This window comes from Eubalaena glacialis, chromosome 2, assembly GCF_028564815.1.
Source record: "Eubalaena glacialis isolate mEubGla1 chromosome 2, mEubGla1.1.hap2.+ XY, whole genome shotgun sequence".
NCBI lineage: Eukaryota > Metazoa > Chordata > Mammalia > Artiodactyla > Balaenidae > Eubalaena > Eubalaena glacialis.
In genome coordinates, this window is record NC_083717.1 from 158,097,442 (window position 1) to 158,115,556 (window position 18,115).

Here is an 18,115-nt window from a genome sequence, read left to right on the forward strand (position 1 = left end):
GCTAAGTTTGTGGTAATTAGTTACACAGCATTAGAAAACTAATCTGTCGTTCCTTCCAGTTCTAGCATGCCATGATTCCAAATTTCCTGTCCTTCCTGGTGCTCCACAGGTGCCCTGTGTCTCCATGCTAACCTACAAAGGCAAAACAAATGAAAGCCTTTTCCTACTCAGGGCCATGACTACAAGAGATCTTCTGGATGCCGAATGTTGGCTTAAATTTTATTGTGAAGGCATATTTCCCTTCTCTCATTATTCAGCCATGAGAAAGAATCTCTTAGGGAAAGGTTTATTGTATAACAATTTTTATTTATTTATTTATTCATTCATTCATTTGCTTATTTATTTATTTTGGGGGCTGCGTTGGGTCTTTGTTGCTGCTTGCAGGCTTTCTCCAGTTGCAGCAAGCTGGAGCTACTCTTGGTTGCGGTGCGCGGGCTTCTCATTGCAGTGGCTTCTCTTGTTGCGGAGCACAGGCTCTGGCGCTCAGGCTTCAGTAGTTGCAGCACGCGGGCCCTAGAGTGCACAGGCTTCAGTAGCTGCTGCACGTGGGCTCAGTAGTTGCGGTGCACGGGCTCTAGGGCACGTGGGCTTCAATAGTTGTGGTGCGTGGGCTCAGTAGTTGTGGCACATGGGCTTAGTTGCTCTGCGGCATGTGAGATCTTCCCGGACCAGGGATCAAACCCGTGTCCCCTGCATTGGCAGGCAGATTCTTAACCACTTCACCACCAGGGAAATCCCCTATAACAATTTTTAGAGTAATCAGACCTCAAAGCTGATCCAACTCTTTTTTTTATATCTTTAAAGTAGCACAATGTGTCCCTAAGTAACAACTGACTTCATACCTCCCCTGTGAGACTTCTTGGCACAGTTTTTTCCTGTGGTAAAGTTGTAAAGATACTGCATTTTCACCTACTTGTTTCTTTTCTTCCCCTTGCCTGTGATTTCTACCCCCACCTCTTGGGTTGACTTTCCACATCCCCAAAGCATGTCATCTTTTTATTTTAAATCACCTGTATTTTTCATCATTTTCAAGAAGTTTGCAGACAGAAGAGAGGAATGATGCTTTTTTTTCCTCAAATGCTTATTAGGAGTTTTTAAAAAATGTACAAGAATGAACATATGCAAAACAGCTGAAGTTTTACTGCCGCCTTCTGACACAAATGTAAAAGTGTAAAAGTATCTCTCAAACTGTTCAGGACACCCTCCTTTGCTGACCTTTGTTTACATGGAACTGAGTAGGACTTAGGTTATTAGCTGGAGGAAGTAGGGACAAGGGGATATGCAGGCTGATGTCCACAGAATGTATTCTAATAAATCCCCCAATGGGAAATAAGTCATAAATAAGTAGTCCCATGTGGATACCCCACTTTGTTCCTATTTTGAAAATAGTTGCCCTACTTTAGGGCACCCTTTACCATTTTTCTAACATTACCTGGTATTGATTTTTAAAATGACTCTTAAAGAAGTATCAAAACTCTCAACTAAGGTTTAAAAGTCTGTTTTAATCGCACTATAACCTTCCACCTCGATTGCATTTGTTAAATTCGGTTTTCATAACCTAAAGATGATTCCATGAAGTCTGCTGTTGTAATGAAGACTCAATGAAACATAAATTGTCATTGTAGAAAATAGGAAAACAATTTGTTCTTTAAATCAACTTCATTAAGGTATAATTTACAGATAGTAAAAAACACCTACGTGTACAGCTTAGGTAAGTTTTGATAAAGGTATCCAGTTGTGTAACCACTACCACCATCAATACATAAAGACCATTTCCATCACCCCAAAAAGTTTCTTTATGCTCCTTTGCAGTCAGTATCCTTTTACCTGTGTTCAGCCCTATGTAATCACTCATTGGTTTCTATTCCTATAGTTTTGCCTTCTCTACAGTATCCAATGAATAGAATCATACAGTCTTTTGGGCCTGACTTCTTTTACTTAGCTTAATGTTTTCGAGATTCATTCAGGTTGTTACATTTATAGGTAGTTTATTCTTTTGACTGCTAAATAGTATTCCATTTGTGGAAATATGCAATATGTTTATTCCTTCACCAGTTAATAGACATTTGGGTTATTTCAAGTTTGGGGCTATGTATTCCGTATCTATTGCGTTGTAACACATCATTCCTGAAGTTAACAGCTTAAAACAAGAATTATGGAATCCAGGCATGGCTTACCTGAGTGGTTCTGGCTCAAGGTCTCTCATGAGAATGCAGTCAAGGTGTCAGCCAAGGCTGTGATCTCATCTGAAGGCTCAGTTTGGTGAAGGAAGAGACAGGATGCACTTCCAGGCTCATTCACGTGGCTGTTGGCAGGCCTCAGAAGACCCACTTCCATTCACAGATGTGAGGGCCTCTCCACAAGACTGCCTTATGGCATGGCAGCTGGCTCCCTTCACCATGAACAATCTAAAAAAGAGTGAGAGAGCTCCCGAGACAGAAATGGTCTTTTATAATCTAATCTTGGAAGTGACATCTCATCATTTCTGCCATATCTTATTAGAAGTAAATCAGTAAGCTCAGCCTGCATTCAAGAGAACTGATTATAAGGACATGAGTACCAGGATGTGGGGATTATTGGGTGCCATTTTAGAAGCTGCAACAGCTATTATGAGCAAAGCCTCTGTGAGCATTCATATACAAATCTTTGTGTGGACATAGGTTTTCACGTCATTTCATTTGATGAATACCTAGGAATAGATTGCTGGCTCTTATGGTATTTAACTAAGAAACTGCTAAATTATTTTCCAAGATGGCTTTACCATTTTTCATTCCCACTGGAGTTCTAATGACTCCATATTCTTGTCAGCACTCGATAGTATCTGTCTTTTAAGTTTTAGATACTCTAGTGACAAGTAGTGGTATCTCACTGTGGTTTAAATGGCATTTCTCTAATGACTAATGATTTTTTTATTTGAGCATTTATTCATATGCTTATTTATCACTTGTACACTTCATCTGTGAAATGTCGGTTCAGTTTTTTGGGGTTTTTTGGCCTATTTTTTAATTGGGTTATTTGTCTTTTTATTATTGAATTGTAAGTATTATTTATATAATATTCTAAAATCCTTTGTCACATATGTGATTTACAAATATTTTCTCCTAGTTTGTGGCTTGTCTTTTCATTCTCTTAATATTGTCTTTCAAAGAGCAAATGTTATTAATTTGAGGAGGTCTAACTTATCAATATTTTTCTTTTATAGATTACTCTTTTGTGTTGTATCTAAGAAATCTTTATCAAACCCAGGGTCACAAGGATTTCCTCTTATCTTTTCTTCTAGAAATTTTATAGTTTTAACTCTTACTTGTAGGTCTGTAATCCATGGACTTAAATACACTACCAAATGTAAAATAGATAGCTAGTGGGAAACAGCTGCATAGCACAGGGAGATCAGCTCAGTGCTTTGTGACCACCTAGAGGGTGGGGTAGGGAGACGCAAGAGGGAGGAGATATGGGGATATATGTATATGTATAGCTGATTCACTTTGTTATAAAGCAGAAACTAACACACCATTGTAAAGCAATTATACTCCAATAAAGATGTTAAAAAAAAACAATAAATAAATAAATAAAGTTAATTTTTGTATATGGTATGAAGCAAGAATCAAGGTTCATTTTTTTTCTATGGGATTATCCATGTTTTGAAAAGACTCACTATTGAATTACTTTGGTGCTTTGTTAAAATCAATTGACATCTCATATATGTGGGTCTGTTTCTGGGCTGTCTCTTCTGTTCTATTGATCTTTGTGTCTATTCTTTTACCAATATGACACAGTCTTAATTGCTACAGCTTTATAGTAAATCTTGAAATCAGGTAGTATAAATTCTACAACTTAGTCCTTTGTTCTTTTTCAAATTTGTTTTGGCTAATCTGGGTCTTTTGCATTTCCATATAAGTTTTAGAATCATCTTGTCAATATCTATGCAGAGGTCTGTTTGAATTTTGGGAGGGCATTAAATCCAGATCAGTTTGGCAAGAATTTACCTCTTAACCATATTGGCTGTTCCCATCCAGGAACAGTATGTATCTCTCTATTTATTTTGGTCCTCTTTAATTTCTCTTTAATGTAAATTGTTAAACTTATTCCTGAGTATTTTATGTTTTTTTGATGCTATTGTAAATAGTATTATTGGAAAAAGCATTGGTTTTAAGTTTTGTTTTCCTTTCAGGTTTTCTCCTGCTAGGATTTGGAATAAGGTCAATATGAAATTCTGAATAACCTGATTAATTTTGGGGACTCGTGACTAGAAGTCTGGTTGCATAAGTAAAAGTTCTTTTTCATATCAGTTATTTTTTATGGGATTACCTGAAGACTACATTAGCAGGTTGAATATTTCCAATAGGTGGCTGAGATATTTTGAAATCTTAAGTTTGAAAGTTAATAATTATAATCATTAAAGGAAAAAAAGAAAAATTCTAAGGAAGAATGTCTAAGGAATTCTAAAAATGGATGTTTTCCACTTATATTTGGTTTTATCAGATAGAGCTCTTTTGTTATCAAGTTATTCAAGTCAACTCAAGCTATAGGGGTGTTTCATGGAAGTCAGTGACTCCAGATGGTAAGGCCAAGGAGGACACTGGCACCAGGACTGCCTCTTCGTTTCCCATCCCCACTTCACTTATCTATTTCTGCCAAACCCATTTCCCAAAATTACAAGTCCAGCCAATTGGATGGCTTTTTTTTTTTAACATCTTTATTGGAGTATAATTGTTTTACAATAGTGTGTTAATTTCTGCTTTATAACAAAGTGAATCAGCTATACATATATGAATGGCTTTCTTGACCCTAATTCCAAATTATAGAGGGATGAACTTATAGGTCAGGTGTTTCTGATTCTGTTAACGATGGCTGGAGGAGCAGGGCTACTTGGTATAAAATAGCTGCTGCAAGCCCACCAAAATGGGGTAGACATTCTATGGTCATGTACTGCCATTGACAAGAGAGAATGTTCAATGTTTTATTATGAAATTGGGAATGAACAGGAGTTTGAAATGTTGAGACAAATTCAAATTTTCTCTGATTTAATTTTTTAAGTTAAGGTATAATTCACATCCAACATTTATTAGTTTCAGGTGTACAACAGAATGATTCAATATTTGTATGTATTGGAAAATGATCACCCACATTAAGTCTAGTTACCATCCGTCACCATACATAGTTATAGAATTTTCTGATATAATTTCAATCAACTTGTTCCAGTATCTTGATGTTTCTCTCTCTTTTTTCATGTTTCCCATTATCTAGATGGCTTTGGAAGATTCAGAACAGAAGCACAATCTTTTGCATTCAATTTTCACGGATCTAGAAGACTTGTCAATAATTTTTGACACAGATACTTTAGCACAGCCTATACAAGAGTTAAGTCATCAAATAGTAGCTTTACGACAGAAAATCATAGAAAGCCTTCCACAGATTCAACAAATGGCTGATGTAAGTTGGCACTATAACGATGTGACTTCTTATTTTAAATTTATATTTCATTTAGTAAATTAGAGTTATACTACTAATCAGTTCTATGAAGACACATTGATCTGGTACATTTTTCATTTATGTTATTTCTTGAATTACATTTTACTTTGTACCCTATAGTGCAACTACAACAAAAAATCATATCCCCATTCTCAGTCCAGAAGTGGTCTATTTAAAGGGAGGAATCCTGATCAGATAAGCTCAGTGTTTTCTCTTTGTCAGAGAGGAGATATTATTGATTTTATTTTTTATTAATAAATTTATTTATTTATTTTTGGCTGTGTTGGGTCTTCTTTGCTACGCACGGGCTTTCTCTAATTGCAGCGTTGGGGGGGCTACTCCTCATTGCGGTGCGTGGGCTTCTCATTGTGGTGGCTCCTCTTGTTGCGGAGCACGGGCTCTAGGCATGCGGGCTTCAGTAGTTGTGGCACGTGGGCTTCAGTAGTTGTGGTATGCGGGCTTGGTAGTTGTGGCTCGCGGGCTTAGTTGCTCTGCGGCATGTGGGATCTTCCCGGACCAGGGCTTGAACCTGTGTCCCTTGCATTGGCAGGCAGATTCTTAACCACTGCGCCACCAGGGAAGTCCGATATTATTGATTTTAAAGCACAGATTAGCAAAGAGGGAATTAAAACAGATAACTTCCCAAGTCTTCAGTCACCAATAGCAAATATTTATTGAGGGGCTGCTGTATACCAGCCACTGGATTTTTAAATAATTTTATTTATTTTAGCTTGAAACATGTGAGGCATTTATTTAAGGATGGAGTCACACAGCAAAGGCAGATGCAGTTAGTCTTAATAATTTACCTTTTATTTCTCAGTTACATTCCTTGCACCACACTTATGTAACTTCAGAGAATCATACTTGTTAAATATTCTTGGTTATTGAAGCTTATTCCAAAATTGTTAAATGCTTCTACAACTTTTCATGGAAATTACCATAAAATACATTGTATACATTTATATACTTTCTTAAACGTATGGTGTAGAAAATAATTTCAATGTAATTGAATGTTTCATAATATGAAGATAAATTACTATAATTACTGTTTCATTTGCTTATATGAAGTTATGTTTGTCCTATGTTGAATGGCTCCAAGTTGTGTTATTTTGAAATCCTTTGATGATTTCTATGTAGCTTTTCCTATTTCCTGCATTATTTTTGCTTCAGTTTATCTCCATTAAGCTCTAAAGGTCTGAAGGCCCTCTTACAGTGTGAGTGGACTTCAATATGTAGGTTTTATAGCACATATTCATAAATATGTAAGTTTGAGAGCACAAATTGCAGCATTTTCACTTTAAGTTTCTTGGCCACTTTCTAGAAGTTGACACTGATGGGAGAATAGCCACTGGATAAATCTGTTGTTCATATTAATCTGAGTAGGTTATAAGGTAATTTAGTGACTCTCCACACGGCAAAAGTTTATTAGGGAATTGGCAACAAAAATCTGTCAATTTTCCAGCTCCTTGTGTGTTGGTTTCCCAAGGGTGACTTTATCGTTTTACTTAAAATAGTGGGAATTTTTTCAGCGTTGACCCACTTGTATTCAAGTGTTTAAAGACATTCCAAAGATAAATCGAAAGAGTTTGTAGATATTTGAGAATTTACTTAAAATTTGTTCAGATGCATACTACTTTTGTTCTCATAGCATAAATAATTGAAAATTGGCCCCATGAGGATCTTTTAACTCAGTAAGTATAAGCAATGCTTTATATTGTGGTATGCTATTACTAACAGAACAACATTTTTATTGAAAACAGTCCACATTATCTGTGTAGCACTTGGTTAGTTTTGAAGAGATATAAGTGGCAAACATATTTTGGTTAAATATGAGAATAGAATAAATGGCAGTAAATTGTGTTTTAGAAAGATTATTAACATATAACATATACTGCATAAGTGTGTTTTTCTGTTTCTGAAATTCTAGGATGTGGTTGCCATTGAAACGGAAGTAAAATCAATGGAGAAAAGAGTTTCAAAAATCAAAGCTATCCTGTTATCAAAAGAAATATTTGATTTTTCACCTGAAGAGCATCTTAAGCATGGGGAGGTAAGCATGGATCATTATTAAAAATATTTTCTCTTAATACTTACTATGCCTATTTTAAAATGTGTAATAATATGATGTGATAAAAAGTGTTTAGTCTTGCTAAAGTAAGAGCAAAGTAAAGTTGGGAAATAGATATGAATGACTATAAATATCATGTTTTAAATCATATTTCTAGTGCTATCTATGTATCTATAATTTTCCTATAGGTTATTTTTTCATTTAATTTCTTCCTAAAACTTCAAGGTTTGGTATTTTTCCTTCACGTCAAACCCAGGTGTTTAATAGTCCAAGCACTTAAGCCTCTAAGTCAGAAGAACTGGGTTCCAGCCCCAGCTGCCCTGCTTCCTGGCTGTGTGCCTTTGAGTGATTGGTTAACATTTCTTGGATATGCTTTCATATCTGTACATTGGTATTGTGGTGATTATGTTGGACAATTATAATGTATATGGAGCCCCTAGCACAGGAGCTGGGACATACTAAACAGCATACAGATGTTGCTTACCCCTCAGCCTACCAGTTAAGAGCATGGGCTTTGGGCTCAGGCAGCCCTGGGTTCTAATCCTGACCCTGCCTCTTACAGTGTGCCCTCACCTGGGTCTTCTAACTTCTGTGAACCCAATTTCCTTACCTGTGAAAGGGAAGTTATGATATCTACCTCCTAGGGTGGTTGTGAAGATTAAATGAAATAATACATATGAAGTACTTAGTAAAGTGAATACTCTCTCCTAATTTATTCATTATGTAAATCCAGATTTCTATGGATCAGATGTCATTAAAGCAAAATAGAAGTGTAGTTTTGGGGCTTACGAAATTTGGCAGGACAGTTCCGTTCAATTCAATAAGCATTTTTTGAGGGTCTATTATGTGGGCAGCCCTGTGCTGGGTGCAGTTGCTGTGAAAGTTACTAAGAGGCAGTACCTGCCCTTCCACAGCTTACTGCCTGGTGACAACACACGAAGCACATAACAGTTCTACAGAGAGAGGCGGGAGGGAGAGAAAGAAGGAAAGGGTTGTCCAAATGCATCATGTAATGCTGGGAGGGTACTCTTGCCCCAGGCATTCTTTCCTGAGACATTATTTAACTGCCAGATCACAAGTAATATATTAGTTCTTTTCAACCTGAGCTAAGACACTGTTTTAAAACTCAAAACTATAAAGACTAAAGTTTAATTTTGAATAGAGTTAGGAGTGGCCTTTATTTTTCACTTGTGTACCATGTTTATCTAAGGTCATACTGGAAAATATACATCCCATGAAGAAAACCATTGCTGAAATCGTGTCTTACCAAGTGGAACTGAGGTTACCCCAGACAGGAATGAAGCCTCTGCCTGTGTTTCAGCGGACAAATCAGCTTTTACAAGATATAAAACTGTTGGAAAATGTAACTCAGGAACAAAATGAGTTATTAAAGGTGAGTGGTTTTTGTGATGACAGCCAACTTATTGGATGAAAATGTTCAGCAAAAGCTGGTGTTGTTTTAGTGGTTGGGTCAAATTCCCATGACAATAAGATGCTGCCTGTGTTGATTCATTTTTGGTCTCTTCCAGTATTATTATCCAGGAGGTGGCATTTGATATAAGAGAGTCTCTTGTTGCTCAAATGAGGTTAAAGTGATTTTTCTCAGCTCTTATTCTTGTTCTGGTTGAAGACATTAAAGTCTAGTTTTGTTCTATTTCATTCCATTCTTTAATTATTGAAGATCTACATGGGTAAAATGCTGTGGGAAGAGATTCAACCTGAACAGTGCATTTGCAGTCTCATGAGGCTGACAGACCCACAATAATCTCTTTATACCTCTCAGTTGCTTTCCTATTAATCATTTCAATTTATTACCAACATAATACAAGTAGGGTAGGCACTTTGCCATTTTTATTTTTACACATTAGGAGACTAGTGTCCAAAGGTCAGATGACTTTCTGAAAGACCAGAGTTAACTTATGTTGAGATTAATTTGTGTACAGATAAGAAAAGAATTTGAGTTTCTAGACTCCTAGTATTATTCTTCATATCGAGGTCTCTTCCTTCTAACTGATGACATCTTCTAGCCTCTCCCTGAGGGCTTTTTAAAATTCTTTTGATTGATCTCCTGTCTCAAGTCAGGAATTATCATTAGATAGAAATTACATTTTACTTTGGTTGGTATTCCTATATCAACAACCACTCCTACAGGAAAAGAAAGTTGCTGAAAGAGCCACAAACTTTTCAACCCTCTTGGTAGACACCCCCTCCTGCCTTCTTTTCTTGATTAGGTGTGTCAGGGTAAGAGAAAAGGTTATTTTTCCTCCTTCCCATCCATCCCCTGGTTATAGGAAGAAAACTGCTATCTCTTTCTCCCTCTTAAATTTCATTCACATTTGGTGGTCACTTTGTTCTCCTAAAATTTGAGGATATTGTAATCTCTGGTTTGAGTCTTAGCTCATGTAGTCTCTCTGGCCTGGCTACTGATCAGCTGACATCATTTCCTAACACCCACAGGGAGAAAAAAGATCTGGCACTCAATGTACTATTTTTTTAATAATATAAAGAGAAGAAAAAAAAAAAAAACAAAGAAAATTTGATCTGTTACTTTTAATCTTTTTGTGCTTTATTGGTCTCCTGGTCAGAAAAAGAAAATAACAGTCCTAACTATGCTTTAAAGTGACTCCTTCACAAGATGAAAGGGGGGGCAGTAGAAGAGGAAATTAGGTTTTGTGCCAAGTTAGATATCAAACTGTGCTGCTAAAATTTTCCATCTTATTGTGTTAGTGGAAATCAGATGTCATCTCAGGTATTTCAAAGCTAAGTAAGCCAGTGGTAATGAAAATCATTAGAATATGGTACATTTCTTTTCATTTCTATGTTAGATAATTGTAAGTGCTCTCATTGTAGAAAATAAGACAAATTACTTTTGGGGGGAGTAATGGGATGTAGCTCATTACTGAGGGCTGGGGAACAGGTGTGTGCAGCAAACATAGTTATTCATTTCTAGCCTGCAGCTAAAATTATAGTTAAATATTAAAGAAAATACAAGGAAGAATTCTGTGTTGGCCAGAAACTTTGTAGTTTCAAAAGGCATTTTGTTTCATTGTGAAGCATACAAGGAAATATCTAGATTTTCTTTTGAAGTCCGTTTCTTTATCTTTCATCACACTTTGATCATATCATTTAGCACACAGGTAGTAGGTTCAAGCTCTGCTATTCCCTTAACACTAGATTCCAGGTATTGTTCTGGTTTTGCCTTAATCTGCAAACTCAGACTGCTCTCAAACCTCAACCTCTTACCATAAAATGTATATCACAGATCCCAAGGGGTAACAGGTGAGGATGTGTCTGGACCAGGAAAACCCATCATTTCTCAAATCACATGCCCTTTCCATTCTGAATCAGGATTGTCACCTTTCTATGTATTGAAAGCCCCACAAGGAATATGTATTAAAATGGCATATGTGACACATCAGTAATTTCATAAACTTAGCAACTTTATGTTAACATGCTATAAAATGCTTCCCAGAATAAGCCCGTTAGACTGGGAATACTTAAGAACAAACGTATGTCTAATTAGACTTGAACCCAAGGTGCTCTAGCATCTAAGTGGAGCAAGAAGGTCAGGTGCCAGCTTTGCAAACGTTGTTCTCTGTATTGAGGCTACCATTTCCTATTGGAATCTGTATGGTTGTGTATTGATATAATTGATTGGCGTTTGTGATGGAGATAGACATTGGAAGTAGCCCATTGATCTTCTTTTGGGGGGGGTTATTTTATAGATAGTCATAAAACAGACAAATGAATGCGATGAAGAAATAGAAAAATTGAAACAGATCTTAAATAATTATTCAGCTGAATTCTCCCACGAACATATGTCACCAGACCGAGCTGCCAACCTGCCACAAGTACAGGTATATTTCTTTCATTCATTTTTCCAGCCGTTTATTCAACAATCACTTTCTAAGCTGTTGGTGTCTCCAAGCCTTTTTGATGATACAGTGTATTTCCTACTTCTCTCTTTCAACTGAAGGTATTTTATGTGTGTATTTACTTTTCATTCTTATTACATAAAATAAGTTATTATATAATTATCATAATGGAAGTCTCTTCAAGTGTCTTTAGCCTCAACTTGGTGCATTCTGGCTGGTAGCAAAGAAGCTGATATAACACATGGTATCTGGACAACCTGGCTTTCCAGCTAGCTTTCTGGCATAGGGGTCAGGCAGGCTGGGCTTTAGAAGTAGACTGAATGCTGTTGTAATAAAGAGTTCCGTATACTAAGCAGTCTCTCCATATGCCCTAATTAACAATGTCCTGTGGACCCAGTTACGATGGTTTGCATGTTAACTCTCTACCACCAAGTTGATGTAGGCACGCAATTGCTATGGTGTTCAAAGCCACGTTACACCACTTTCCAGCTGTGAGATGTAGGGCAAATTTCTTAATGTCTGAAGTGAATTACAGAGGGGTCCAAGATGACACACAGCTATTAAGTGGTGGACTCAATAAGGCAGACTCAATGTATTAAAGATTCAGTATTGTAAAAGTGTCAAATTTCCCTTTACATTAAAAAATTTAAGAACCCCAGGGACTTCCCTGGTGGTGCAGTGGTTAAGAATCTGCCTGCCAATGCAGGGGACACAGGTTCCATCCCTGGTCCGGGAAGATCCCACGTGCCTCGGAGCAACTGAGCCCGTGCACCACAACTATTGAGCCTGCGCTCTAGAGCCAGCAAGCCACAACTACTGAGCCCACGTGCCACAACTACTGAAGCCCGTGTGCCTAGAGCTCGTGCTGTGCAACAAGAGAAGCCACCGCAATGAGAAGCCTGCACACGCATTGAAGAGTAGTCCCCACTCGCCGCAACTAGAGAAAGCCCGCATGCAGCAACGAAGACCCAATGCTACCAAAAATAAATAAATAAATTTCTTTTAAAAAGAAATTATTAAAAAAAAAGAGCATACCATGCATGGACAATGATGAAAACATGTTGTGAAGCAGGGAGTATGATTAATCTAATTCTGTGTTTCTGAGGTCCACAAAATAAAATTAAAAAAAAAAATTAAAGGACCCCAAAGAGCTTGTGTTTATATTAAAACTCAGAAATGTAAAATGTAGTGAGAAGAGTGACAATGTTTTACATTTTTGCAAATCTCATTAGTCTGGCTTACTAGGAGACAGCTAGATTCTCGTCTTCTTCTGCATTCAATCTATTGAGGTATGTCGTTTTCTTTGAAGTATATAAAGACAATCTAACCTCTCAAAGACATGTACATGGAAAAGAGAGAAATATTTTAATAGCCCTTTTGAATAATTGTGGACATCCTTTGAAACTACACTAAACTCCAACAAGTAGAATTACTCAGAGGTTCATTGTTAAATGGAATTTGAAGCCATGTCAGTGAACTTTTCATACTCTTACATTAAAATCCATTGGTCTGTCTTGTACTTGGAATGGATCTCCAACCATGCATGATTTTATAACATCATGTTTGATCATTTGGAAAATACTATTTGACTAGTCATGTAGATCCTCCAAATGATGACACATTTCAGTAGCCAATATTAAAAAATTCACATTTATTCTTCAGAAAAATCTTTTTATATATATTACATATATATGTATGTATTTATGTATGTATAGTTTAACAACCGTCTTTTTTTTTCAAGTAAAAATAGTATTCTATGAGAAAAATATGGATAGGTTAGCTTGAAACTTAATCACATGAGTGCTATTCCTCCACCACTAAACTTTGGTATATAGCAGAAGTGCTTTATGCAGGCTTCCCACTTTGTCATACAGAATATTAAAAATACATGTTCTTTATCAAGGATATTCTTAAGTGAAGCTGGCTTTTTTTTTCCAGTTAAATTCATGATAGTGAAGCATCTAGTAACTACTAATATACTTGATATCGCTGCCTTGATTCATACTGTGTCAGTAGCTTTACCCACCATTGCTTTTGCGACATCACACAGAGAAAAATGTCAACACAGTGAGAAAGGCCAGTAACATTTTAGAATTATTATGAAAATGATCTTGACCTCTTGGAGTGTGGATCCCCTAGGGTCTGCAGATGCCGCTTGGAGAATGGCTGCTCTGTGCCCTTCTCTGTCTCCATAATGCTAGTGGCTCTGCAGACTAGTCTGTTTCTCTAAGTGTTATTCTAATGGCTGTAGTATTATGTCTGTTGGGAGGCACTGTACCTCTGAAATTTAGTGTTTATTGAAAAGGGACACACACCACAGCCAACTCAGATTTAATTATCATTTCCCAAAGCAATCACAAGAAGTTTAACTTCAGACAGAATAGGGGTATTGGTGTCGGAATATGTGCAGTAGCACAAGAGCCATGGGGGCTGGGTGTCAGAAGTCCAGGTCTAGGCTCTGTCACTAGCTGCAGCCCTGGAAAAATCACCTTCTTTTTCTGGACTTCAGAACTCTCACTTATAGGTGGAGACATGTTGAGTTTCTTTGTCTCTAAAAAAAATTAATGATTCTATGAATATCTGTAGGATGGATGGATGGAAAGAAAGAAATAAGGAAGAAATGGGACTTCCCTGGTGGCACAGCGGTTGAGACTCCGAGCTCCCAGTGCAGGGGGCCCGGGTTCGAGCCCTGGTTGGGGAACTGGATCCCACATGTGTGCTGCAACTAAGAGTTCTCATGCCACAACTAAGGAGCTGGCGAGCCGCAACTAAGGAGCCAGCCTGCCACTTAAACTAAGGACCCTGCGCAACCAAATAAATAATAAATAAATAAATAAATATTTTTTAAAAAGAAGTAAGGAAGAAAGGAATGAATGAATGGACTCAGGGGTTAAGGAATACATTAGGGACAAAATTCCAATGTGTGAAAGGTTTGCTAAAAAGGAGCAGGTTGTCTTCTGATACAGCACTTGCTGTAAAGCTCAGACTTTGAATGATGCCTTTCAGGGTGCTAAAGAGGAAGATGTCAGACAAGACGACACCTGATATTTCCTCCAAATCTAGGATTCTATAATTCTGTAGTCCTTTTAGACAGACAGTGGGCATCTGTACTTCTACCATGTATAAGAAATTTTATTCCCATGTGTCAATCATACAAAATTTTAAAGTAATCTTTTAAAGCTTGGAATCATCTGTTCATCATTCCCATAACAAGTTACACTTCACAGTACCCTTATTGGCTTATTTATTCCCATTTGTTAGGATACTTGGGCTGTGAGAAAAAAGTAAATGTATTTAGTAATACTAACGAAGGCTTCAAAAGTGATAATAAAAGTGTGAGATTTCTAGCCTCGTTTTCTCTCAGCTGTTCCCAAACATTAGTCTGCGTACAAATCTTCTGGAAGCTTGTTAAAGTGCAGGTTTATGGCCCCTGACCCTGCGGATTCTGGTCAGTCAGTCCTGTGGCCACTGGAGTGGGGCATCCCTGGCTGCACACCACAGTCACCTGTGGAGCTTGTTACAAATTTCTGAGCCACCGCTTGACACCTAGAGATTGATTGACAAGGTGTCAGGTGAGGCTAAGGCATCCTATAAGGGAGCTTATAAACCCACCCCAGGTCATTTAGAAACACAGTCCAGATGGAGAGGAGCTATACTGTACCAGGGACTGGCTCCTGGCTCTGCCAACCACACAGCATAGAAAAATGTTCATCCCTTGTACCGATTGAAGTAGGCTCCTGTGGCAAAGGTATCAGACGTCCCAAAGGAATGCAAACACTCTTTCTGCACAGGGAGAAATCGAAGGTACGGAAAAGCAGATTCTGAGCTTGAACCAGAAAAAAGAAGACCTGTTGGTGGACTTGAAGGCTGCCATACTAAAACTTCACCAGCATTTTCAGCAAAAACAGCAAGAATCAGATAAGAAAATGCTGTCAGCCGGAGCATCAGACGAGGATGGAGGGGCTGAGAGGGATGCTTCTGAATGGAAGGTGGGTATGACATTAGTTAATGCTGGTCCCACATTCCACAAGAGCTTTAAATTGGTAGTATTTTTCACCTGGAAGGCCTGTGGCATCTATGTATATGGCCTATAGTAAAGGAATTTTTAAAAGTGGAAATACTCTGTCTGAGATTATTCACTAGTGAATATTAATCCTCAGGGTGTGTCTGTTCTGGACTCAACCCAGAATTCTTATGCCCGAGTTACTTAAGGAGGTGCTTATGAAATTCCATGGGTAGGTGGGTGGCATCTACCCTTTGAAGTATCTTCCTACTAAACAGCCCATTGCAAACTCAAAAACGGGCCCAGCACCTCTCTAAGCCCACTCTGAATCCACATCAATGAATCACATTCTTGAATTGTTTGACGAGGGGCCACAGAAGGCAGTGCAAATGAAAGAGATCTAAGATTTGAGCGAGTCATGATATTCAGCTGGACGAGCTGAGAGTTGCTAGACCCCGAGGCTCCTTGTGTGGGTGGGCATCTTGGATAAAGTAAGTAAAAAATCAGCTACATAAAAACGCGGCCAGGCCAGGATCCTGGTGACGTTGAATGGCAACCCGGCTGCAAGTCTTTGTGCTGTGCCTTTCAGTTGAACAGAACGGGCTCCATGTTCTTCCTGCCAGCAGTCGAGGAAGAGGCGGAAGAAATCTCCCTGAAGAGCGAAGTAAGGAAAATGATTTTCTCGTTCAAGTTTGTTAGAACAGTAATCTCTAAAAGGTCAATGAGAAGATCTTAAAATGAATGGAAACGTAAGGATTTTTAAATTCAATGCTGGTATTTTGTAAGGGTGATTGAAGTAGTTGTCTTATGTTATTAATGTTTAAGTGCATCTAAACCTACTTCAGGCCAGAGTGGAATAAACGTAATTCAGACACACTTGTTGGCAGAAGGGAGAAGATGAAGCTCTTTGTCGTATCCTGACTTCTGAGTACTTTCTCTGGAGTTTTGAGTACTTTCTGTGCTGTTTGGTTGGCACTCCTGGTGTGCTTTATAGAACTTTATCTTTCCGTATTTGAATTACTTTTTTAAGTCTGAAACAGCATTGCCAAGGACACAAAGAATGGTATTAGCAACTAACCCTACTATGAATCCTTATTACTCCATCAGAGCTGGTTGGATGAGACCTTTACCAGTTGTCTTTCCTGATATCAATTTCCATTTCATACTTTAAGAATTAAAGTGATAGTGGGTCTTGTGCGAAAGGGAAGAAAATTGCAGCAATTTACAGTTTTTAATGTCTCACACGTAACCACCAGACATTCTCCCTGCTCGTTTTGTAGATTGTTCAGTAGCTCCACGGTCACACAGAACAGCCTGTTGTCCTTCAGTGTATCACTAGGACACGTGGGGCTGAGTGGTCGGACAAGGAGAAGTGAGGCTTATTATACACTCTGACCATCAGACAACTTTGTGATCTGATTATGCCCCTTCACAGCAGAGAGAATTGTGAGAGTGGAGGAGGTACCAGGACCAAAAAAAAGAGTGCACTTCAGTGCAGTTCTAATTTGAGACCTGTGTTTTCCTCTGAACTGATATGTTTATAGTATTCATTGTTTGTCTTTGACAACGATCAAAAAATACATGTTCATCAGGCTGTTATTTTAAAGATAGCATTTGAGGTTACATTTACCAAAGCAGATCAAATTCCTAAAGCACTCTTTTAAAGATCCCCTTTGTGTGACGTGAGCTGAATCCCAACTTACAAGAATATTTTTTAGGCTTTAGGAAGAGCAACCACATTTGGACTCCTGTGATGTAGTTAGCCAAAGAAATCGATGACAAATAGGGGGATGGGTGGAATTAAGGGCTGCAGTTATACTGCCTGGTAAGCTGAGTCTTATCTAAAAGAGATGAGGAGGATGCTGTTATGATGGTAGGGAATCACCTCCCTTTGCTAATCAATTGATTGCTGTGTCAGAGTGGAGATAAGAAAGCAGAGCCATCTTCCGGGTCCCCATCTTTACTCTGGAAACATGACAAGGACGTGGAGGAAGACAGGGCCTCCTCGTCCTCTGGAACGATGGTTCAGGTAATACTGGGCATATCACATTTGTTGGGGGTAGGGGATGGGCAGGGATAGTAAGCCAAAGCAAAGAATTTCTTGTTGAAAGAATGCTTCAGGAGGGAACCTACGTGGGTTGAAATTTTTTAAGCTTCTCAGTGTTACCTCTGCACAAAGCAAAGACAACTGAGTACTTACCTATTACTTGCATTTCTTTTGTGCACTCAGTGATAATAGGAGAGTATTTTGCTGAGAAACACTCCATATGTGAAAATCCAAACTGACAAAACAGATAACTGAAAGGAGCACCTAAAAGGTTTACCATAGTGGTTAAAGCATTTAACATGCCACTCTTTGGGGAGCAGTTGGGGTGAGAGGTCTCCGCATCATTCTCTTTTTGAACAAAGTAGTATGGAAGGTAAATTAATAAGTCTTTTTGCTCCTTATGACCTTCTAAACCTTCTCCAGTCTCTCAAAATAGAAGGCAAATGCCCTCACTTTAGAAAATCATTATTACATGCTGATGTGAAGATGATGTTTTTCCCTTGCTCCTGAAAGATCTCTTCATCATTATGATCCATACACCTCCCGCGCCTGCCTCCTGACCAGGGCTGACCCCTCCCCCAGCTCCCAGGCCAGTCCTTTCATTCATCTTTGGCACGGGGCTACACTTGTACCTGCATCTCCAGTCTCTT

At 38.2% G+C, this 18,115-nt stretch overlaps 2 protein-coding genes across 2 annotated transcripts in view; one reads left to right on the plus strand and one right to left on the minus strand.

Moving 5' to 3' along the window:
- Positions 1-18,115, plus strand: part of SYNE2 (spectrin repeat containing nuclear envelope protein 2) — a 318,208-nt gene that overhangs the window by 200,000 nt on the left and 100,093 nt on the right. Inside the window, exons 58-64 of the mRNA XM_061180891.1 lie at positions 5,248-5,433; positions 7,400-7,522; positions 8,751-8,933; positions 11,266-11,397; positions 15,207-15,404; positions 16,008-16,082; positions 17,337-17,447. Of these exons, the coding sequence (XP_061036874.1) occupies positions 5,248-5,433; positions 7,400-7,522; positions 8,751-8,933; positions 11,266-11,397; positions 15,207-15,404; positions 16,008-16,082; positions 17,337-17,447 (1,008 nt within the window). The remainder of the gene's footprint in view (positions 1-5,247; positions 5,434-7,399; positions 7,523-8,750; positions 8,934-11,265; positions 11,398-15,206; positions 15,405-16,007; positions 16,083-17,336; positions 17,448-18,115) is intronic.
- The window catches only part of ESR2 (estrogen receptor 2), a 170,977-nt gene continuing 155,155 nt past the window's right edge, over positions 2,294-18,115 (minus strand). Inside the window, exon 9 of the mRNA XM_061180888.1 lies at positions 2,294-2,427. Coding sequence (XP_061036871.1) covers positions 2,294-2,427 — 134 coding nt within the window. The remainder of the gene's footprint in view (positions 2,428-18,115) is intronic.